At 39.2% G+C, this 23,596-nt stretch overlaps 4 protein-coding genes across 4 annotated transcripts; 1 reads left to right on the forward strand and 3 right to left on the reverse strand.

The window, feature by feature from the left end:
• Positions 1-2,996: 2,996 nt before the first annotated feature.
• Positions 2,997-6,091, reverse strand: LOC104455917 (cation/H(+) antiporter 15). The gene is made up of 3 exons (XM_010070621.2): positions 5,638-6,091; positions 4,535-5,530; positions 2,997-4,373 (listed from the first exon to the last, which is right to left on the reverse strand). The coding sequence occupies exons 1-3, from the start codon at positions 5,926-5,928 to the stop codon at positions 3,141-3,143; spliced, it is 2,520 nt and encodes an 839-aa protein (XP_010068923.2). The 5' UTR covers positions 5,929-6,091; the 3' UTR covers positions 2,997-3,140.
• Positions 6,092-10,081: 3,990 nt separating this feature from the next.
• On the forward strand, positions 10,082-11,027 carry LOC104454430 (protein EARLY RESPONSIVE TO DEHYDRATION 15). The gene is made up of 2 exons (XM_010069268.3): positions 10,082-10,510; positions 10,633-11,027. Exons 1-2 carry the CDS (start codon positions 10,228-10,230, stop codon positions 10,797-10,799), a joined length of 450 nt encoding a protein of 149 aa, XP_010067570.2. The 5' UTR covers positions 10,082-10,227; the 3' UTR covers positions 10,800-11,027.
• A 10-nt stretch (positions 11,028-11,037) lies between these two features.
• On the reverse strand, positions 11,038-11,886 carry LOC104454431 (copper transport protein ATX1). Its single transcript, XM_010069269.3, has 3 exons — positions 11,676-11,886; positions 11,493-11,568; positions 11,038-11,380 (listed from the first exon to the last, which is right to left on the reverse strand). The coding sequence occupies exons 1-3, from the start codon at positions 11,682-11,684 to the stop codon at positions 11,241-11,243; spliced, it is 225 nt and encodes a 74-aa protein (XP_010067571.1). The 5' UTR covers positions 11,685-11,886; the 3' UTR covers positions 11,038-11,240.
• An 8,965-nt stretch (positions 11,887-20,851) lies between these two features.
• Positions 20,852-21,856, reverse strand: LOC104454432 (senescence associated gene 20). Its single transcript, XM_010069271.3, has one exon. The coding sequence runs from the start codon at positions 21,572-21,574 to the stop codon at positions 21,227-21,229; it is 348 nt and encodes a 115-aa protein (XP_010067573.1). The 5' UTR covers positions 21,575-21,856; the 3' UTR covers positions 20,852-21,226.
• Positions 21,857-23,596: the final 1,740 nt, after the last annotated feature.

Below are 23,596 nucleotides of genomic sequence, written 5' to 3' on the forward strand. Positions count from 1 at the left end.
ATCCTAGATGTTTTAATGATATGCCAAACTAATCATAAACAATTTGATGAATTGTCAAATTAATCATTCTAACTAATTTAGATCGAATATTGCTAATATTATAGCTCAGTTGGCATTGGCCACCTACTGTAACGTAGCCTATGCTTATGTAAATAATTTTAAAATAAAATCAAAATCAAAATTTCAAAATGTTATTTTTCTTTCTTGTTTTTTTCCTCTTTTTACACAAGGCCGACAACCTTCACCAATAACTAAGCAAGGGTCGTTACCCCACAAGCCCTTAGGTGAGGGTCACAGCCCTTGCCCAATCCAATGAGGGTTGACCGAGCCCAAACTAACCTCGAGTAAGAAGAGGAGGAAAAAAGAAAACATAAAATAAAAATTAAAAATTAAATCTTTTTTTTTAAAAGTAAAAATTATCCACATTAGCATCAATCGTTTCGCTTACAACAATGTTAGTGTCAACTACTTCATATAAGATAGTTGACATTGACTAAATCGCAACGTCAGCGATATCCTACAAAAACTAGCTGGAATGACTGAATTAACAATTTGCTAAAGTGTTTAAAACTAGTTTGGCAAATCGTTAAAAAGTTTTTGACTAAATTAATATGAATGAAAGATTTATGATTAAATTGGCATAATTTTAAAATTTAGAATTGACTTGATTGCCATATAATAGATTTATGACTTTTTAATAATTTTTCTTTAAAAAAATAAAGCATGTAAAAAAATCAATCAAGGTAAATTTTTAACTTGTTTGTCATGACACATTGAATTTCATACCGAAAGTGGAAGTTTCCTGTTCATCTAAGACTACATATACATGGAAGACCTAATTAGTTAGGTTGAGACAAAAAAATTATTTAAAAACTTTAAAAATATGTTTCGTAAGATAAAATTTATTGATATAAGAGGATATTTTTGGACATGGGAACAAGGACCGTGAGCCCCTCTTAGCTCCTCTTAGCTATCCATCCGTAGGGCGCTCTTTAGTTGCCATAAAAATGGAATTACATAATGATATCATCCCAAACTAAAATTTGATCACTAAAAACCTTAAGTCGATACACTTGCGACAAATTTATGTTGATAATTTTCGATAATATAGACTTACATTAATTAATTAACTTTATATCTTAAATAATCGGGTTAATGGATATTTTAATATTTGTTAAACCTTATAGTGATGTTATTAAGTTGGGTATTGGCATTTATTAATGACGGGCCTAGTTGAGCAGCAAAGTGTAAGTAATTATGTTTAACTGAAGCCTATGATGAGAATGATCTAGTTGACACGATGTTGATTAGGGTTTGTTAGGTCCTCTCTCTAATTTATAAAATGGTAGGTTACACCTATTAGTTGTTTTAAATCCAATTGAAAGTTGTTATACTGAAATAGGTCATAGAGAGGAAGATCGAGCATTTTAGTAGATTTATGATTATCAAAGTGATCAATTTTTCACCACCCACCGTTGCAGCGTAGAGGGTAGAGCTTGTGTTCTCCACCGAGGAGAACCAGGTTCGCCCCCGCGAGGAGGAGGCTGAAGCGTTTGTGGTGCCTTGCCCGGGTGCGTGGGTGGTGGTTTCTGCGTGCCTTCCCAGGGTTTACTCTCCGGCTACCACCGTGCGGGGTTCCTAGGTCACAAAAAAAAAAAAAAAGTGATCAATTTTTCTTCAAGTGAAGCAATGACTCAAACATGTACGTTTTAATTCTGCTATGCTTATTGATTAGTTGTTTATGTGAATAATTTTTTACACAAAATTTTTTTTTTTTTTTATAAACAACATGAACTTGCAAGACTATATTACAATCCATCATAATTAGTGACATCCAACTGTCTTTAAACCAAAATTTGTTTAAAAATACTGTTTTATACTTCAATTTCCCAATCAACAAGAGAAATGATAACAATAGAATTAATAATAACAATCATTAAAATAAATGCTTTAATAAACATCATAAAAGCATTATCAATCTACATATAACTATAATATCAAGAAATACAAATTATATAGCTTAAACTAACAAAAGAAATCAAAAGAATCTAAAACACTCATATTCTTTACATGTTTATTAAACAAAATGGGTTATAAGCCTTTTGTTAGAGGATTAGCCAACATAAACTCGATTATGATATTTTCAATGACAATGTCTCCCTTTGGTACCAAGTCTTTAACAGTATAATATTTGATTAAGTTAATATTTCAACTGTGGTATTATTGTTGTTTATAATAAATGTAACTGTCTGTTACACATAATGCTCAATTATGAGCAATAAGAAATTCAAGAAAAATAATTAATATATTATAACCTTTTATTTGGGCAGAGTGTATAATGCATAATTATTTTCCACAACATGAAATTTATAAAATAACAATAAGGAGAATTACATATAATTGTTAATGATTCATCCCATTTGGGCAAACAAATCTTTTAAATCATACATCTCCATAATATTAATATAGATAGGAATTACATATAATTTTCAAAATATTTATCCCCTCTGGGCAAATAATTTTTTTTTTTAATTATACATCCCCATATTTTAAACATGGGAATTAATATTCATGTTTTTTTTCTAAATTAATATACACAATAGCTCTATTTAGGCAAGTAATTGCATATACTAATTTTTATCAACAGGGAACTCTAAAATTTATGCCCAAAATTCATTAAAAATATGAAATACTTTATAACATGCGTTTCCCAAGATCATATTGCAATTTACTCCTCCATTAGTTTCCGTTAAATTTTAATATTAAATTGTTAAGTTAGAAGATACGTGTCATAAATATATCAATTTGAGATTATTCGTAATATTAATCTAATTTAAATGAAACTAATAAAGGGTAAATTTATCATAAATATAATGATCGACGATAAATTTGTCATAAGATGTATCAATTTAGGATTTTCGCGGTATTTACCCGATTACATATGAGAAAGCGCATCTATGTCGACAGTCATATCATTTATCTCTGATTAAGCCAGCTAAATATTATATCCTCCGGGATGGAGCAACATGACTGATCCATCTTTCCATTTGAACAGTCAGTCGAAGACTAGGAAACAGCAACATTCAACCTAGAGTAGCTAGATCTGTAGGGCTGAAAGGAACATGATAAATAGACTTCCCTCAAGTCCTGCCTCGCTTATCTATGGAGATGCTCCATGACGATCTCCCTGCCTCGTCCCGAGGGCCGGTGGTCGGAGCGAATGCCTGATCCCTAGGATAGATCGCAGACTGCACGGCGTGGCCAGCCAGCAGAGTGCCTCCTACTCTTTGTTGCTGAATCACCAGGACTGAGGCCGTGCTCTCAAAGTCCGGTGACGCGAGCATATCGGGGAGGATGCCGAGCTCGGGGCACTCGCTCCACTGTTCGAGCCCCATGAAAATCGGGGAGGCCTGGTGCTGCCTCCCGATCAGTATCAGATCGTAACCGTCCACCATTTTTCCGACGAATGAAGCTAGGGCCGCCCCGTCTCTCACCACCTCTTCCACATAGACGAATCTGTCGTTTCCCATGTTGATATGCCTATACTCGTAGATCAGTTCCGTGTCGATCCTCCGGTCTTTCGTGTTCTCACTCCCGAAGAGAAGGAAGCGAATGACCGTTACGATGGCGTTCTCGTGTTTTGCCATCCGGGAACCATAGGCAAGTGACTCCGCATCATCCGGGCCGCCGATGAAGAGGACCGCGACGTGGAATGTGGATTCGCTCGTCAGGATTGGAAGGGTGCCCCTCACGATCCCCCTGTCTATGAGGATCCCGACCGAGCACGGCGCTTGCTCTAGGACATGTAGATTCATGATCTGGACATGTCGGTTTACCTTGCCTACTTGGCCATCGACAGCCCACTGCTTGTGAAACGGGACGATCACGATGCTCGCTCTCTCGTCGAGGGCCACCTGGCATATATCGACATGCATGGTATCGAAATCAGATATGGCAGTGAACGTCTCCACCGTGACACGCCCTTCGCGGTGGTGCTCATAGTTCCTGAAAGCATTAATAATGTGCCCAGACGTGATTGAACTAGAGTCGATGACTCGATCGCTGTGGCACACGAGCATGGTGGTGGTTCGGCCAATGAGCTCTACCAGCACCATTGCCATGATTGCGATTGGGCTCTCTTCCGAAGCATGGGATACCTCTAGGAGGTTTAAGATTGTTGGGATACTGTCGTGACTGTCGACACAGACGACAATCCGGAGCTCGGAATTGGGCTTGCTATGCTGGATCGAAGATCGTTTGGCGGATATGAATTGCCTTGAAGGATCAAAGAGGGCTTTCACAAGAGGGGTTGCGATTCCTGTCACCAGTATAGTTGATATTACACACAGGGAAAACAGTTCAGTCGTTAGGACCTGCCATACACAAGCTTCAGATTATCTCAACATGATGGCAAAGCAATTGACGTTACATAAACACGTGTTTTCGTTCATCTACGGGCTGCTCGAATCCGACATCTTCTAGAACTATGTAAGTGCAGAAATCAACGGCTGCATGCGCAGAAATGAGAGATTACCCGGCCATTTCGCCAGACGTTGTAGAGCACGAGCTCAATTATGCCTTTTACGTTCAAGATGAGACCGAGAACAAAGGCTTCTCGAAAGGGAATCTTGCTGAAGAGCGCGGCCGATACTACCACCCCTAATTTGACGAGGACGGAGATGCCGAACATAGCAGAAAGGATACTGAGAGACTCATAGCGAATTTGGAACAGGTCGGTGCGTAACCCTGACACCGACACAAACGCAGGGTAGAGCAAGCTGGATGTGAAGAGTTCTAGCCTCGATTCGATGGCCGTGCCCAGCGGCGGTCCGTCCGGGACGATCAAGCCCAGGAATAGAGGGCCGAGATAGTGTTGGCCGACGCTCTCACCGGCGAGCCCCGTCAAGAGGACGAGCACTACGACATACATCAAAGTGGCATCGTCGATGGTTTTCCCGGGCTGAGTATCACGTATCATACGCAATATCAGCGGCTTAAATACATAAACAACAATCAGCAGAAGCGCTACTGCTGATGCGATAGATAAACCGGACGCCGCTGCGCGACCACCACTATCCCCGATCCCTGTCCCTATGGCCGCCAATGCGATCCCTATCACGTCGCAGACCATGGACGAGGAGATGGCGAGCCTGCCCAGGTCAGTGTTGTGGATCCTAAGCTCGATGAGCAGGGAGGAGATGACCGGAAAGCCCGTCAGAGCCTGCACGCCTGCGACATACGGCAATGCCTTTTTAAGGCTCGAGCCCATGGTGACGTGGTTTTGTAGGACCGTAGCCAGGACGAGCAGGACGACCAACGAGAAGAGCAACATGGAGGAGCCGATCACGACTGCCTTGCGCCCCGGCCGCAGCATCGTGGCCGGGTCCATCTTCACCCCGAGACAGAAGAGGAAGAGCATGACGCCGAACATCGTGAACGTCTCGATGATTGTCTCGCTCCTCGCGGGGAATATGATCGACGCCATAGCCTTGCTGCGGCCTAAAACGGAGGGTCCCAGCAGAATTCCTCCCTATCATCATTTCGGCAGATACATGAGCATCGAGCTGTTAAAAGTTTTTAGCATGCATCGTTCACGACGCGTTCTCAGCATCAATGCATCGACAGTGACGACGACTACATCGAATGGACATCGAAGATAGACGAAAGAGATGGGGACCGTACGAGGAGCTGCGACACGATGGTGAGCTGACCGAGCGGCTTGAGGACGAGGTGGACGAGCCGGCTGACGAAGAAGATGATAGTGAGCTGAAACATGAGGAGCGGGGTCGGGAGATTCAGGGGGTTCTCCCGGAGCCATATGCTCTTCCCGCTTGTTTGGTACATTTGCTGGCACATGAGCGTCCTGTTCATTAACAGTAGATGGTCCATTGTTCTTGAAAGATCCTCCTTACGATCCCACTGATCCATTCCTTCACGTTTTAACGCTTTTTGTTGTTTCTCACAAGACCCAAAAGAAGGACACCAGAAGTGAAAAAAGCCGAGCTAGAGAGAGATAGAAAAAGAGAGAGAGGGGTTGAGAGGGCCAAGCATTTTGGCTTTCTACTTTTGCACGGTTGACCTTCAAGTGAGGATTGTTGGAGGGCTTGTGGAGGAGAGCCGCTTCTAGTTTCCCCTACACTTCGGCTTATACGGATGCCGTTGGCTTCTTTTACTGCAACGTTTGGTCCTGGTGTTACGATGCAGATGAAAGGAGAAGAGCACGCGCACGCAAAAATGGGTCTAGCTTTCGACACCTGTGCGCTTCTCTCTTCGAACGCCCTTGAGAACGTTGGCTCGTGGCCTTGGCAATAATTGCTCGGGTGTCGTGGGATGGGGAGATCGTTGCATTCGATCAAAATATAGTGACGTGCTCGGAGAGTCGCGGACATCCTCGTTAATTGAAAAAGGGAAAAAATCGCTCTTGGTTCGGCTTCTTATTTGCTGCTTTTGACTTCTAGAGTAGACATCAAGCTCGGTTGTATTTTCAACGCACAAATGCAGCACTCTCCAAGAATTTTAACTGCGCTCTATTAATCGCTCAAGGAATTAGATTCAAACTTCCCCAGTCCCTTTTCATCAATAGTCTTGAATCTTGATATATACGAAGGAGTGTGGTTCATTCGAATAAATTCCTACCTCTCTATCTATCTCTCACATGTTTGGTTCAAAACTCAATGGACGAGCATAGGAGAAATGCTATCCCCCGACTCAGCACATAACTTCTATTTTTGCTCCTTTGACTCATACCTCACAGTTAGAATAAGAGAACGAAACAACCAGTTTTGACCATAGGTATAAACATGTTGCTTAAAACAGATATAAGCATGATTGGGAACAACGAATCTCTTTTGATAAACAAATGCATTTTGCAAGCTCCTTATCATGGATAGTTACTATGAAGTATTGGACTAATGACGTATATAATACTTGAATTCTCGATGTGAATAGCACATAATTGGTTCTCATCTTTCAAGGTCTACGAATATGATAGATGTATCGATGAAAGAATCATGATCATCTCATGGCTATATTCCTTTATCATTTCCAATTGAAGGATCCATTAACCCAACTAACGGAGAATTATAATGGATTAATTTATTTATTTTTTTTAACTTTTATTGGGGATTGGAAATAAATGTACTTTCTATAGGACATTTTTTTTTAAATTGTGATTTATCACCATTTTAACTACTTTAGCGACTCGGTCGGTCACTTGAAATTCTTGATTATATCACTTCTTGATGTTAGTAATGTACAGCGGTTAAATTTGATCATTTGCTTCTTAAGACTTTTTACTTTTTTTCATCGTGTGGGAGTGAAGAAAATGAATGTAAACTAATAGAAAATAGAATATAAGAAAAAACATGAATAAGCTAAGCTAAAGGACGTATTGTAAGTGTTTCTTTATTTGAATCATTCAAAATGTCAATATCCTTCTTAGAGAGCAATCAGATGGAAAAAGCCACGTCTTCCTTAGTTGGGGAAGAATCCACCCTAAATCATATTTTTTTAGGAACATATCGAGAGATAATTGGATTTGGTTAGACAATGTGAGGTTGGTAAATGAAGATTGGCTTTTTAGCGAGGTACGAAATGTAATGTCAAATATTTGATATGATTTTACATTATCTAGTTTTATTCAAATAATTAATCTTAGCCAATTGGAAGGATCTACTGATCAATCCAAATATCATTTCGATTTCGGTAGTAACAAGGATTTAGAATATCACACATTAAACAATTAAGAAGAGATTCAACAACCAAAAGAAAAAAAAAATGATTCTATGAGATCATGGAAGTGTAAATATCCCCAAATAGTTAAGAGATAACAAAATACAATTAAGTTTTTTTTATGAAATATTTATGTAGTAAGAGTTAAGTTATGACTAGGGTGAGTGACTCCAAATTTCGATTCCAAATTTCATATAGGTTTCATTTGGAATTTTGAACCTACAACGTGTCCTTCATTTTCTAAAACATTGAATCTACTTTGCATATCGTAAAATGACTTATCGTGTCATAGGTTTCAAAATTGGTTTCATGGTCTATGTAGGTTCCACTTATATTACTAATTGAATGACTGTAGTGTTTTATCGCATTTAATAACACCATTTATTTATACAATTTACTAACCATAATTTATATTTAGGCACACAAATAATATGAAATATTAACAAAATGAAAGTTTTAGTTATAAAATAGATACTCATATCAGTAATTTCATATTATGCATTGTAAAGATGTAAATAAAAAAAAAAAAAAAACACAAAAACCTATTTCATATTCAAGGTTCTATCTATTTAGAACTTAGAAGATAGATATTTGTAGATGTGAGTTTTGTAATTTTTTGAAACCGAAATCCATCATGCATACATTAGAATCTAGAATTGGATAAGTTCTTGCCGGTCTGATTATCTGATTATAAGTTTTACTTGAAATCATTCTCATCTCTAGTTAGTATTGATTGACAGAGTATTTCATTTTCTTAGAGTTCTTTCTTAAGAAGACACTATTTTTTTTTTTTATGTAGTTATTCATTTTTCAAAAATATTCATGATGTTTAGCATTATATCAATGACTTTCCTTGCATTGTCGAATATATGAGTAGTTTTCTTGTAAAAGTGATATCATCTTTTTGGAATAATTATCGGCCAACAATTTCTTCTAATGCCAAAATTACTAATTACACCCAATCCCTCCATATGTGATGTTATGTCCTACTTTGGAACTCTTGTCTATTATAGATGGTGTGGGAACTTTCTAAGCCAAAGGAATTATAGAATAGATAGAACGCCGTTATGTAATTGTTTTAATATTCATTAACTGTTTATCTTTTTTTGAATTATATTAGGAGAGAGAAATGGTGATCTTTCGACGACCTGTGGGCTTGTCCTTTTCTTCCGGCATGGAGTCACGTGACAAATGGATGAGAACGATGACGTGTCACGTGGGGAAACGGATTCGCGCTAATACCTATGATGTGGATAGGAACAAAGGAAAGCATAAGATCCCGCAACACGTGGCAATTCGTTGCCACAATCTTGTCCATCCGACTTTTTCAGTTGGCCAACTTCCAAAAAGAAAAGAATAGTATTTGTCCATTCTGGTCCGTTAGATATGGATACTTCGAACAAAGGCTGTGGGCGAATATCTTTCACATCTTGTCGCCATTTACGCGTCATTAAATTCTCCAGAAAATGTTCGATAAGTATCAGGATATTTCAGAAAGAAAAAGGACGGAGAAAATTAAGGAAAATAGAAAGCCGGAATTTATTTTTGATACCGCTTGCGGCATCCAGCCGGGGCAAAACTGAGTGCGGTGCGGGTGCGGGTGCGGGTGCGGCGCACTGGCATTTTCCTGGACCGGCCGCCGGGCCCCACACACACTCTTTGCACGTGGGCCCCACGCTCCTGTAGTCTAAACGACCTTCTTTTACTGCATTATCTGTCCATTTTGTCCTTTTTTTTAGTGAATATGTTGGCCAGTATTTATAATAGCTTTCGTTCCTCTTTAGCATTAGAAAAAACAAAAGTTTTGTCCATTGGCTATGATAACCAACAGTTAGGCGTGCATTATATGTTTTAGAGAGAGTTAAGAGAGCCTATTCGGCCATCTTTCAATAGTTCGTTCAACTTAATTCATTTGATTCAAGACGGTTTGATATATCTCGCTTGAATGATTCAAATAACGATATTAAGATTTTTTTATAGATTAATATTACGAAAATTTTAAACTAATATATATGACAAATTTACCAAAAATTAAATTCATTGATTTTTATTAAATTATATTAATACCATAAATATATTTGTAATCGAACGAAGGGTAAAATTGACAATCAATATAAGATTTAATTTATCACATATATATCAATTTGAAATTTCATGTATGAATATGGAGTTTTCCATAATTTGTAATCATTTCTTTATTTGTCCATAGTATATCGATATTTTAATAGTGGATTGAAAAAGAAAAAGAAAATCGTAGTGCCCTCTCTCTCTCTCTTTTTTCCCGTGGGCCGCCACCTAACTCGTTGAAAAAAATGATAATATTTTTTACTCAGTTTTATATAACGACGGTGGGCTCGAAGGTACGCTAGCGTCGCCTTATCTTCTTTAGCTTCGTAAGCTTTGTTGCTCCACCTCCGCCGATTCCCTCTAACCTGTAACAACAACCACGACCGAGCTTCGCTTCCGGTTTCTGCGCGCAGCATCGAAGTGGCGGCAATGGACGTGATCTCGAGGACGAGCGCCCTCCCGACACCCTCCACGCTGAATCCCCACGCCCCGCTGTTCGTGCCGCTGGCGTACCGGGCGGTGGAGGACTTCTCCGACGAGTGGTGGGCCCTGGTCCACACCTCCCCGTGGTTCCGCGACTACTGGCTGGAGGAGCGCTTCTGCGACCCCCAGGACGACCACCTCTTCTCCGCCGCCGGCGACGACGACGACGATCTGGCCCTCCCCGACCTCGACTCCCTCTTCGACGACTGCGATCAAGCCCTCGCCGACCGTAAGTACTCGAGACCCGAAACTTCTGGCGAGGTTGAGATCCGACCATTTCGTGGGTTGGGTCGAGAAAAGAAACTGAAAAAATGGCTTTTTTTTTTTTTTTTTTTTGCTGCTTTTTTGCAGAGGGAAAGGAGGAATGGAGTGGGTACTGTGGAGATCTGGTTTCGATCGGGGGGTTGAAGTGGAAGGAGGCGCGACGCGAGGCTCGCGCGCCGAGGTACGCGGAGAAGGCGCCGAAGATCGTGAACAGCTCGAGGGTTTGCCCGAGGACGATTCAGCAGCCGCGCTAGGTTCGAGTTCGACTCACTGGGTGTGGGCTGGAACAAGGCCGAGTCGAGTTCATTGCGTTTCGGCCGTGAATTGAATTTGAATTCAGCTACTGTTAGCTTACTGCTTTTGTAAATAGAGGCGTCTTGTGTTTCTGTTCTTAGGTGTCGTCTTCTGACTGTTGTTTTAGCTCATGTAATTGGAATATGTACTGAATTCACCAACGAAATTCGAGGAAAAAAATTGGAAAATTCGATCATCGGCGACAAGGAAACCGCTCATATACATGGCACTTCACACGCGGATCTGATTATCAGTGGCGGATAAATAGCGTACAACTTCGAATTTCGACCATTCACGACCATAAGCTAGTTTAATCCCCTCTTGCTGTACCTGGAGTCTGGAGTCTGGCGATTGTCCCCGTCAATCGATCGATCCCTAGCGCGAAAGAACTTCCATAGTTTTTAAGTAGTTTGATCGTCCGATCCCCAGCGACTCGCTTGCTTTCCGATCTTGTTAAGCGCTCTGATCACTGCCTCCGACGTCACGTTTCCGGTCACGGTCACCTTGTTCAGCTCCACGTCCACGTCATAGGTATCCACATCTGCGATTCGTTTTGCGAATTAACACAAGCACAAGCGTTTCGGCTGCTTCCAAAGTAAAAGAAGAAGAATCTGTCATTTCGGAGCATGTTACTACGCTTGGAGCGAGATTACCTTCCATCTTCTTGATTGCTTTGAGGATCTTCTTGATGCACTCTTCGCAGTGCAGACCCACCTTCAACTCCACCACCTACTCGCAAGAACAAGAACAAGAACGAAGAGGCCACCAAATCATTCAAGCCCGCAAACGGGGAAGAGTATCAAAAAGCAACAACGTGTAACTGTAGACTACCGTACGTTAGTCATTTCTGCGACGGCGGGCTGTGAAAATCGACGGAGCCGAATGAGTCCCCTGTTTGGCCGAGGAAGACGAACGCTGTAGGTTTTGCTTTAAGCGAAGGAATGTGGAGGGCGAAGAACTGGATGCTTTACGTAGGTGCTTGGAAAGATGGTCGGAAGGGAATTTCTCTTTTGCTAAAAGCTTCTTTAAAGTATGCTCTTTGTTGACTTGTCTCTCTTTCACGATGTTAAGGGTCGGCAAAAGCTACAGAATTGCCGCGGTGCTGGAATGGTCATTCAACGGCTGTGGCTGAATAACGCGATGTTGGTGGAGCCCAAGTCCAGCCGGCACGACGCCACTGTTACCCAAATTATATGTTTTTCCTCGACGAAGATTAGTGCTAATATGAAATTCGTGGATGCAAATCTTACAACCATTCTTATTGATCATTGGAACAAAGTACCGATCTCGTACTTCAAACTCATCCTATGAATCATTTAAGCAGCGTATCTTATGATTTAGTAAATCGTGTATCCTTCACAACTTTGTCGTCTCCGATCTATCGTAATTGCCTATAACACTATATTGAAATCATTTTTCTTCCCGAGAAAGAGAAATGTGCCGAGCATGAGACAATGGACTGACTTTATCCTCATTTGAACAGCTTGTTCGCTAAAAGTAAATGTCTGCATAGGTTTTTAGAGTCCATACCATACATAAGGACAAGCGAAATTATGAAATTCATACTTCAAGCTAATCGCGCTTATTAAAATGGATGGTACTTTCGTTCAACCCTGGTTGGAGGAGTGAATTACGAATATGGACATCACCTCTGAGTTTAATTTGGGTGAAGTTTGTTTGGGAAAGATATCGATTAATTTTCGTTCAGAAATATTGTTTTCAAGGAATGGTGTTTTTGAAAGTATTACCCTCTTAAAACTGCTTCATTAGGAAGAAGCGCACATGCCTTGTGATTATTTACATGACTCCATCCTTATTAGGCTGCGAGAGCCCAAGAAAGTTTTTGGGCCATTATTACTTCCTGACTAATCCAGTCAAGAGAATTTGTAGTAGGCCGGGTGCAAAATCAAACCCAATTAGGCTGTTTAATGTATAAGGAAGGAGGATTTTCAGCTTTTATATATGCACGAGGAATGGCTCCATGTCACAACCTCAAGCTTTTGCTTGGTCTACAATTGCCTAATTGAATTAGGGCGTGCTTGGCACAGCTTTGGGAAAGACCTTTGGGCCTCCTAAAGACCTACGTGCCTAAGCTAAGGCGTTTGGTAATAAAATCGCAAAATCGCAAAGACATTTTGACTAAAGTTCGGCTTTGCAAATGTTGAAAGCCCCAATGCAACTTAGGACCAGCATTGGCTTTCAGCATCTTGATAATGATGCTTTCAACTTTAATGATTTTGTTTCCTTCCAATCTAGCTCTTGCTAATATTTGCATATTCTTTTTATGTCCTCAGTTAGTGTTCATTGTCTCGACTAGCTTGTTGAACATAGGGCAGTCCGTTTTGGACGTGACAAAGGGGAGCGAGACAACCCGAAGCTGAGGGCTGCGCTTGTCCGTCAGCAGCAGAGGCTCGGAGTTAGAAGATCCACGCAAAGTTGGATCTGAACAAGGAAGCTTAGAAGGATGATGTAAATGACGAAGAGGGTGGTTCCGACAAAAAGGAAGATCCCGTTGCTTCTCCGTTAGCCCCCTCTTTTTGCCTTCTTTTAATTTTTTTACTTCAAAGTTGCTTGAAAAAATTACACTAAAACTCAATTATTTGAACGCTATTATAACTTTTCATCGTCCCAAAACCCTCTCAAAGTCATCCATACATGACTAGATGGCAAGCGAAGAAAGAGGGCAAGCCTTCTTCATAAATTCCCTATCCACATTGCCAAGCACTTTAAAGCAGATGAATGGGATTAATTAGAGTATCATTTGTGCGTGTCTGACCTTTTGACCGGTCAAAAAGTCAAAAAAGTTTAGTACTAAAAAAATAAAGAAAAGGGACGGAAGTCCACAATTTATATGGACTATGGAGGCAAAGAAAAGCAACAGAAATAGGGGGAGCACGCGTAGAAGAGAAAAGAAAAAGGGAAGACAAAATAAAGAAAAAAAGAGAAAAAGAGGGGGAAAAAGGATTTACTTTGATTTTTTTTTATCCGAAGATTTTATTTGGTTCGCAAGTAAGGATTTAAGCTATTTGTTTGTCTAACCAGAGGAATTTTTGGAATTAGAATATTAATTCGAAATTGTATGAAATTTGAACTATCGGATCCAGTTTTGAAGTTATTAAGCTGTGAATTTACATGAAAATCATGAATTGTGACATTATGGAGCCATGGGTTTGACGGGAATAAATTTTAGAGTTTCGTGTGAGAGCCTCATGTTGCCAGTAGCTTTAAATAATCGCTTTGGACAAGCAATTTGTTGACACGTGGGAGCCATTTTGTCAATGTTTGAGCTTAATTTAGTTGATTCGTAGTTGATGTAGCGTTTTCTATAGTTTTGAAGTCGATTCTTGTTTAATTGATAGGATTACAAGACCGTCAACTTGTACAATTATGTTAAATGATTTTAGGCATTTTTAGGTGAGTGATGTTATCTCTTGTTCGGATTAATAAACTCATATTTTGAAAGAAAAAAGGATTAGACATAATATATATGAGGTGTGCTTTGGTTAAAAGGCCAAAGTAATGTTCATGACATACTTGATACTTAACTTCAAATTGGGTATTTGCTACCCTATTTGGTATTTAAAATGATTCAAGAAGTGTTTATGAAAGGAATTCTGATAGGTTATTCATATTATTTTGTGAATTTGATTTATGAAATAAATTTTGAAATGATTTGAGAATTACTTTACAAAAGGTATTGATAGATGAGTTGAGTTGCGAAGAAATATATGGTTTGATTTATGAAATATATTCTGCTTTATGATATAGATTCTGGATTTGAGTTTTGGTATTGAAAGAGGATGATTTGATGTTTATTATCATTGTGAACCCGAATAGGATTTCTCAATATGCATATCAGTTTGGGAATATCTTTCTAGGTTGAGCCACCAACTCATTATAGGTGGATATTTTGCTAAGAGGAGAATCTCGATCTACTTGTCACAAAGCATTGTGTCGTGGTCATAATTGGATATTGAGCATGAGATTGATCAACATAATAGATCATTAATGTGTGATAAAAATTGATTGATGGATTTGACCATTGATATTTTAATTGTGTTGGTAAATTACATAAGTATTTTTTATTTGCATAAAACTTTGTTGAAATGAAATAGCTCATATTTGATTTGATATACATATACATATACATACATACATACATACATACATACATACATACATACATACATACATACATACATACATATATATATATATATATATATATATATTATATCCTAGGTTTGGTTACTGAGTTTTGGTATGATTTTGTAAATATGCATAGTAAATGCTTGATTTGCTTAAAAGATATATGCACTTACTAAGCTATAACTACTCACCTCTATCCCTCCAATTTTTTTTTAGGTTCTTTATTTAGCGACAAATAAGATAATAGCACCACTAGCGGGGAGCTTTTAGTAGTTGCGTTTTTGGATGTGAGTTGAGTTGAGATAATGGAATAGGTCTAACGATATTTGTGGGGTTTAGTTGAGTGTGGACTATGGAGATATATTCTGTAACCAACTTCCCGTTTTATTAGATATGAATATTATCAATATATATGTAACATGTTAGTGTTGGTTATGTTTGAGACTATATTCTTCAAGTGAAATGACGACTGAGTCATTCTCTATTCTTATGGGATTATGGGATTCGGGGTGGGACAAATTGTGTGTTAGTGGGTGAAACGCGAAGTGGCAAGTCGAAGGTATTCTCATAGCCCTATCATGGGTATGGTCACCAAACTTTCGAGCTGCAAAGGAACAAATTCCCATGACTCACTGTTAAAAAGTAGATATTCCCACTCGAAATCTTACGATATTCTTATCCTTGATCAACTTTCATAAACCTCAATTTTCCCTTTTCTTTCATATTTTCTTTTCCCTTGACAATGGCAAAAGCTTTTGTCTGCTAGGGAAAATAATCACGCGATGCTTGATACGTGATACTAACGAGGGATTCCAAACTTAAAATTTGTCTAAATATTTTGAGGAAACCTGGAGAAATAATTAAGAAAACTGGGTATTTTTGGTGAAATGTAAATTTTGATTTGGCAACACTTCCATGTTGCTAAAGGGTAGCGTCCAAATCCAATCTCTCTCGTTCTTTGGAAAAAAAAACCAAAAAAATTCTAAATTTATTGAATTCGTATCAATTAAGTCTTAAAATATTCAATTTAATCAATAATTCTAAACATTTTGATAATTTATCAATTCAATTTTAAATTTTTCGATTGTACTAATTTAATCCTAAAAATTTGATAATTTACTAATTTAGTTATTCTAACTAATTTAGTCAAAAATCTTGATGTGAACAAATTTTAAAATTTTATCTTATTTTTATTTTTTTAATCGAGAGCCAGCAAGTTCAATCACTTAAACGAGAAGGAGCATATGACACGGGTGACCTAACTTTTTATTATTATTTTTTCTTCTTTTATTTTTTTATTTTTTCATTCTCAACCATCAGAAAAGGCATTTCGACCTCAAAAGTTAGGTCACTCGGGATTGTGATAGTGACATGACCAGGATTTTTATCGAGAAGACATGGACAGTAACAGCAATTCCCCACGATAATATGATGCCTCAGAGCTTTTCCAAAGCCAACAGTAAGTTAGAAATGGAGATTTCCGCAGTCGCTTTTGTGCTTGTCGAGGAAGGTCGGACTCATCTTCACAGCCATTAGCACAGGGGACATTGATTCGACACCACAATGGCCAAACTTCAGAGACTTCACAACCGGTATCCCTGATAATGGTGGGTTATCAGGGTAGCTATCAGCGACAATCATCACCCACTAACTTTTGAATTGAAGTCGACTTTCCACGAACAGAATGGACAAGCCATTGGCATCATCTATATTGGCATTAAGTCCAAAAGTAAAACTTCTTTTTCGTGCATAAATTTAACAATTGGAAAGACAAAATCCACCGGGAAAAAGACCGTGAAAATCCGAGTGATGGGTGATGAACGATTCTCTCTCAACTTGATCGTCAGCAGACGCTCGTGCAACGTGCATAGCACTTTTTCTGAGATTCGGATGTGAGAAACGGACAAGACGTTGAGGGAGTACTACATGCAAAGATGCGTGGAATAATCTTCATGAAATACGAGATTACATATGCTTCCCCGGACATTCTCAACATGGACTGGACCCAAACACCCTTTTTCCCCGCCGCAGAGGGCAGTTCCTCTTTTGTTGTCTTTACATTATTTTGGGCAGAGAAAGCCTAGTGATGTTCGGTACCGACAGGTTCGGCTATCACAAAATGAGCTCCAACCTTTTTAACGTTTCGACAAAACCCTCGTAGATGTAGCGCCTCTAAAGTTGCAATAGTTTATAGTAGTTTTTATAAAGCTACCTTTGAGGTTCTACAGTATTAGAACATATATTATCAAATATATAAGTTATGATGGTTCCCAATCTAACCTATAAGTCAATAGTAGATATGCCGAGCAAGTAATGGTCCACGCATTAAACATGGACGAAAAAAGATAATGGAATATGCTCCACCACATATTCTCTTGCGATGGCCCTCCAGAATTTTCCACCGCCAGTACTCGACATGATTAGCAAGACAAAAACAAATTGATATCTGTGTAAGGCCCACTCATCTCCCATTCGATTATTGTATGGAGGCTCCGTTTGCGAGCTTGCTGAGTTCACCCCGTCGCCACTGGTCGTGAGCTAGCTGGTAACAAAAAGACAAAGAAATAAATAAAAAAAATTAACAGCTTAAAAAAAAATCGATTTTTTTGAATAAATACTTTTAAAAGAACAAATGTTTCATTAACCGATGACCTAAGCTTGAGCATCAAGGACCTGCACACGACCTTTGTGGACCTAAGATTGAGGGTTGGGATCAAAGCTCAAGAGTTGAGGACCTGACCACGGCCTTTATAGACCCAAGTTTGGGTGCTAGAGCATTGGATTCGAGCACTAGGGATTTGGGTCTGGCCTCGATGGACTTGGGTGTGAGTGTTGGTGGCCAGGCCCAAGAATGGAGGTCTTGGGTCTAGCCATGGAGACCTAATCTTGAACGTTGAGACCTAAGAACCAATGTTGGAGTTTCTATGCCCAAGCGTAAAATTTCGGGTCCAAGATCTTATAGCTATTCATATTTTAGAAAATGTATTCCAGTTTTTTCAGAGAGGGAATTGTTTTCCTAAATTTAGGTTTTGATAAGAAAACATTTTTTGTCAAGTAGAAAAATATATATTCAGTTGATTCAACCTAAACTCCGCGAAAATTTTTGTGTCTAAGAATAATGTTTTTCTTTGGAATCGCTTTCGGGTAAAATGATTAATTTTTAGTGAGATATACTGCTAATATCAAGTTCAATGGTTGGTTATTCTGTCGAACTTAAGTTTGAAACTTTATTTTCTAGAAATTACATTGGCATAATCCATTTTCCCCTTTCATGCCAACGCCGTAGATATCTTGCTCTGAATTGTCAATGCATTGTCTATTTCATTAAAATTTTGGGAAAATTTCATATAAGGACATGAAGTGTCCTCATGTTTTTAAATAAATGGTGCGAAGTGAATAATGTTTCAAATAAGAATTCAAAGTGCTGTCAATTTTTTAAATAAGGGGCCTTAAGTTACTATATCAATTTCAAAGAAATGCTTCAACTCACTATTTGATAAGGACAATTTCGTCTTTTAATTTTTTTTCTTTTTTTCATAAAAAACAAACTAAATGAAAAAGAAAAAGAAAAAAAGAACAAAGACCGGAGGGATGGCTCCCTCCCGCTTGTGGCTGTCGCCCCATCAATCGGGTTATCAGCACCTAAACCCTCATCGACTAGAGGTGTTGCCTAGATCTGGGAGAGGGTTGCCGCCCCCTCTCGACTCTAATGAGAGCCTATTGACCCTCCCTTCCGGTCGACAAGGGTTGTTGACCGTCACCCAAGTGTTGCGACCTTGCCGACCAGCACCACTCCTCTAGTGATGGGGCGGTGGCCACAAGCAAGAGGAACCCCTCTCGCCTTTTTTTTTTTTTTTTAAGTTTAAGTTTTTTAATTTTAAATCTAACTTAATTTAAATCAAAATTGTGTTTTGACAAAAGTACCTTTGGTTAGCTGGAATTTTTTTACAACCAGTAAGCCAGTGTGGTTAAAAGCTTATTTGAGACAAATATAACTACTTCAAGCTGTTCTTTGATATTAATATGATTACTTCATGCCTTTATTTGAAATAAGATTCACTTCGAGCCTTTATTTGAGAAAATGAATGCATTTTGGGCATTTATTTGGAATTTTCCCGTATAATAATATTGCATGTAATATTTTGTTAATTATTTTAATGAAAAGATCTAACGTGAACAATATTTTAATCAATATCTAAATGTAAGAAAACAACCGATATATAATGAATTCATATTTTCGTTGTTTATGTCAAAAGAATGCTGTTTGCAGGAAAATTATCAAAATAGTCATAAACTTATTGCAATTTGTTCAATTCAGTTCTAAACTTTTTTTATTTTTGCAGGTAGTTTTGGGTGGCCAGTGCTAATGTGAATGATTTTTTAATAATATTTATTTTTCGAATATTTATTAATTTTTTTCTTTCTCTTTCTTTTTTTCTTCACTTCCTTCTCCTTCCTTCAGCCAGTTGTCGCTGATGATGAGCTAGAGGCAAGGCTGGGAAGGTCCCTTGCTAACCTTGGGGAAGCCTAGCCATGGTTGGGCGACCTTGCCCAGGCTGCCCACTAGGCTAGCTTGCCAACCATGGGTGGGGCTCAACCTCGCTAGAGACCACAATCTTGCACAGCCTTTGGTGATAGTTGCTAATGGCTGAGTGAGGTTCGTCCTAACCGGATCTAGCAAGGGTCAAGTCTTATTGATCACGATGATGCCTGACCTCACCAAATCTAGCAAGGTTGTGTCTTGCTAGAGTTCAAAAGGCCTAATCTTGCATAGCCTTTAGCTTGGGTGAGCCTTGCTAGCCATGGGCAGGTTCTAGCCTCATCATATCTGGCGGGGCCTTGCTCAATCATGGCGAGGGCGACTTCGCCATCGCTGGAGAGAGAGAGAGAGAGTATTATTATTATTATTATTAAATTGTCAATTTTAACATCGACGTTCACGTCAACGTTAGTCAGATAGATTGAATTAACACAATTATAAAATGTTTATGACTAAAGTGGCAAAAAAAGAGATTTATGACTAAATTGAAAAAATTATAATAGGTTTAAGACTATTTTGATAATATTCCCATATTTTTAATGAGACTTTTCTAAACTTGGGATATCTTTAAAGAAGTTTGAGATATCTCTTATTTATATCGATAATCTACGTATGAGATGTGGCTAGTTAATAACCTTCATTTCGTGAAAAAAGAAAAAAAAAATCCAACTCTTAATCTCATAAGCTTAGAAGCACGCAAATTAGTCGAAAGGTTCCAATTTTGATATCAGATGGTTACTATGAAACACTTTCTTTTTTAAGTTAAAAATAAAGGTGCGCATGACAAAATTTCTGGAACAGAAATTGATTTCTGACCAGAAATCAATTTATCAATTTCTATTTCGAAACTAAGAATGGATTTCTGTTTCAAACCTGTTTCAGAGAACATAGAAACAGAGAAATCAAGAAATATAAATTTTATCATGCATTGCCTAAAGAAATCAATAAATATAAATTTTATCATGCGTAGCCTAAACAACGCGGGCAGTAAATATTGAATTAAGTGCACTATAGTGTGAACCTAAATATACTTTATTTAAGTCGAGGTTGGGTTGTTGTCTCGGATGACGTGATGCGCTGTAAAAAAGTATAAAAAAAGAGAGAGTATATTCTTAAGACAATTCATGGGGAAACGTGAAGGAGGGGGCAGGTGGGTCGGTGAGAGACTGAGAGTAGCATTGAAAGCCACTTGTGCTTTTGGATATTGCGTGCGATATGGTGAAGCCTCTTTACTTTGAATCAAAGGGAACGAATTTCTAAGCAACCACATATTCCCGAGAAAATTAAAGAAATCCACGAAATTAAAACGTAAAAGGGAAGCAGTTTGTACGACAAATTTCAATTTACATATATATTTATTCAGCACGACGTTTATGAGATTTGAAAAGGCACACGATTTTATTATTACACCATGACGACTCCACGAAACCGACAAATCTCGACGAGACCAAGACCAAATGGGCTTCTCCACAACGGTTCCACCCATGACGACCCCAAAACGACACGACAGCCAAACAGAAACGACAGACCCTCTATTTTATATTACGCAAATCACTAACATAAGACGAAGGCGAACCGAGGGGTTCACATCCTTCAGACCTCAAGCAATCCGACGGTTGCTACGCGCGCAACTTTATTTTATCCTAGTAACGGCCACCCTGGATCACGCGAGCGGTCGGTCCGTCGTTCGCGATCGATCTATATCGCCAGGACGAGACCGGGCACAGACTTCCCGACGCGATTCGAGAGGTTGCTCTCCCAGATCGACGTGCAGTGGTGAAAGCCCGCAGCCGGAGCGATCTCGGACCTGGTGGCGCCCCCGAGGCGCGTGACGGTAAGGGACGTGTTGAAGTACTCCCTCACCTGCGTGACTATCCCATCGGCGACGGTCCAGGCGTGGATCCAGTAGATGGAGCGCTTCTGGTCGCAGCCCTCGGCGAGGACGATGGACCCGATGGAGGTGATGGAGTCAGGGACGAATTCGAAGCTGTCGTCGGACGCAGCGGCGGAGGAGGGCGAGCTGGACGCTCCGGTGAGGAGGCGCATCAAAAACTGGTGCGTCGGGGGACCGTGGAACCACCACTCCAGGTCAGGGGCGACGATCCGGTGGACCGTTCCCACGTCGCGGATGCGCAGGGCTCCGTAGAGGGCGCGTACGACGCCGCAATTGCTGGGCTCTACTTCCTCCAGAGTTTCCTGAGGGTGAGCCAGTTCGGAAAAAACTGCTCGCTCCTTGAGAGGGAGAAAGGGGAAGGTGTAAAAGAGAGCGCTTCAAACGGAAGAGGAAGAGGAAGAGGAAGAGGATGCGCGGTTGGCACTTTTCTCGGGTAGACAGAAAGCCGTTTTATAGAGGGGCGAGGGCCGGTGCCTATCGTCTGCATCAGGCTTCTCCTCGCTTTCCGCTGCACCCGCTGCGATAACGGGACGCGTGGCTCGACTGAGGGTAAAATGGTCATTCAAAGAAGGACGCGTGGGGCCGCGTTGCCGTCCGTGTGAGCCGAGTGGTGACGTGTCGAACTGCGATGGGTGGATCGGAGGATTTTGTGCGTGTCCTGAGCAGAGAGAGGTCGAGCAAGTACAGAAAGAGTCAAAGCAGATTTTGTTGACTCGGGTCAGACTTAAAAAAAAAAACGAAAAAAGGGGATTACATGGGAGGATAAGGATTTCCCGTCCAGAGCAACACGCCATTTTCCCATCCTAATCAGGGGGAGGTCGTGCCTAAATTTAGCGATCGTCCAAAGCGGCTTTGCGATCAACCGTCAGAATCGGGGTATGAAAGCGAGTTGTAACTCATCATCCAATATTGATTAAACGATAAGCGATAATGATGTCGCTAATCTTGATAAGCATGAGAGTTGAGATCTTATATTGGATAAGTGATGAATCAAAAGCACGTTTTGATTTCGAGGACATAGAGAGAAAGAGTCGACTTATCTAATTTTCGATCGTACATGCAACTTGGCAATTCTGATTGATCATGGCTAGTAATTTTAATAAAACGTGATGGATTGAGAGCGTGATACTGATTTGTTTTCTCCTTATCAATTGGCGCAAAGCAATTTTATATTTTAGCCTTTTATTGGAGCTTCAAATCGTGTTTTACTCAATCCATAAAATCAGTAAAGTAATTTATGAGCTCGAAATTTACCTATTGCGGTCATCTTCCTCGTTATAGAAGGATGTGGGCTAGTGTGGAAATGTAATAGGAAATCAAAACGAAAGGATAATGATTGTACAAAAGAGGGCCACAAAGAGAGGGTGAAATGGGAAATCAACTTGACATTGCAGTTGAATTTCAACTTTAGAGATGATTGACTAGTCTATCCGTTGAATTTTATTTATTGCTTTTAGTTTCAACTTATTTTAAATTGAAAAATATATTCAATTTCACGATTCGGACAAAAAACTTTATATTATTTTACATCTTAATATTCAGTATTTTGATGGATTATGGATATTTCGTGTTAGATAAAAGTTAAATGGTTAGTATCATTAGAAAAATCCAAAATTGATAATCTTATAGCATGTTTACTCCCGATTAATTTTTATCTCGCAAAAAATTCCAAATTAATGCCTCTGACCCAAATCTATTCTCTGTTGAATTGAATGTAGGTTAGCGCTTGTGAATTTTCGACGACAAAAATGTTATTCTTCATATCAAATCCGTCTCGCAATAATCTATGATATGTGTTAACACATGGGATCTGATGGAAAGTTGGATGAAGTGCTAATGGATGAGAGATTTGGGTCAAAGGTATCGGTTTAAGAAGAAAATCAATGTGGGATAAATATATGGGATACTAATTTAGGATTTTTTTTTTATAAGATGAAAATTAATTGGAGATCATAAGGATACTAGTTTGTGATTCTTTTTGAGATAAAAATAATTTGGGCTAACTATTTCATGGAGTACCAATTTGAGATTTTTAATAATAATAATAATCTTTAAAAAAAAATGAGAGTCCAAAGTGATTTCAGAACATACCAATATCATAATCCAGAATTCAAAATTTTTCTTAGCCATGAATAAAATCCTAAAATGAGACATTGTATTTAGAAACAAATAAT

The sequence above is a fragment of the Eucalyptus grandis genome, chromosome 7 (assembly GCF_016545825.1).
Source record: "Eucalyptus grandis isolate ANBG69807.140 chromosome 7, ASM1654582v1, whole genome shotgun sequence".
Lineage (NCBI taxonomy): Eukaryota > Viridiplantae > Streptophyta > Magnoliopsida > Myrtales > Myrtaceae > Eucalyptus > Eucalyptus grandis.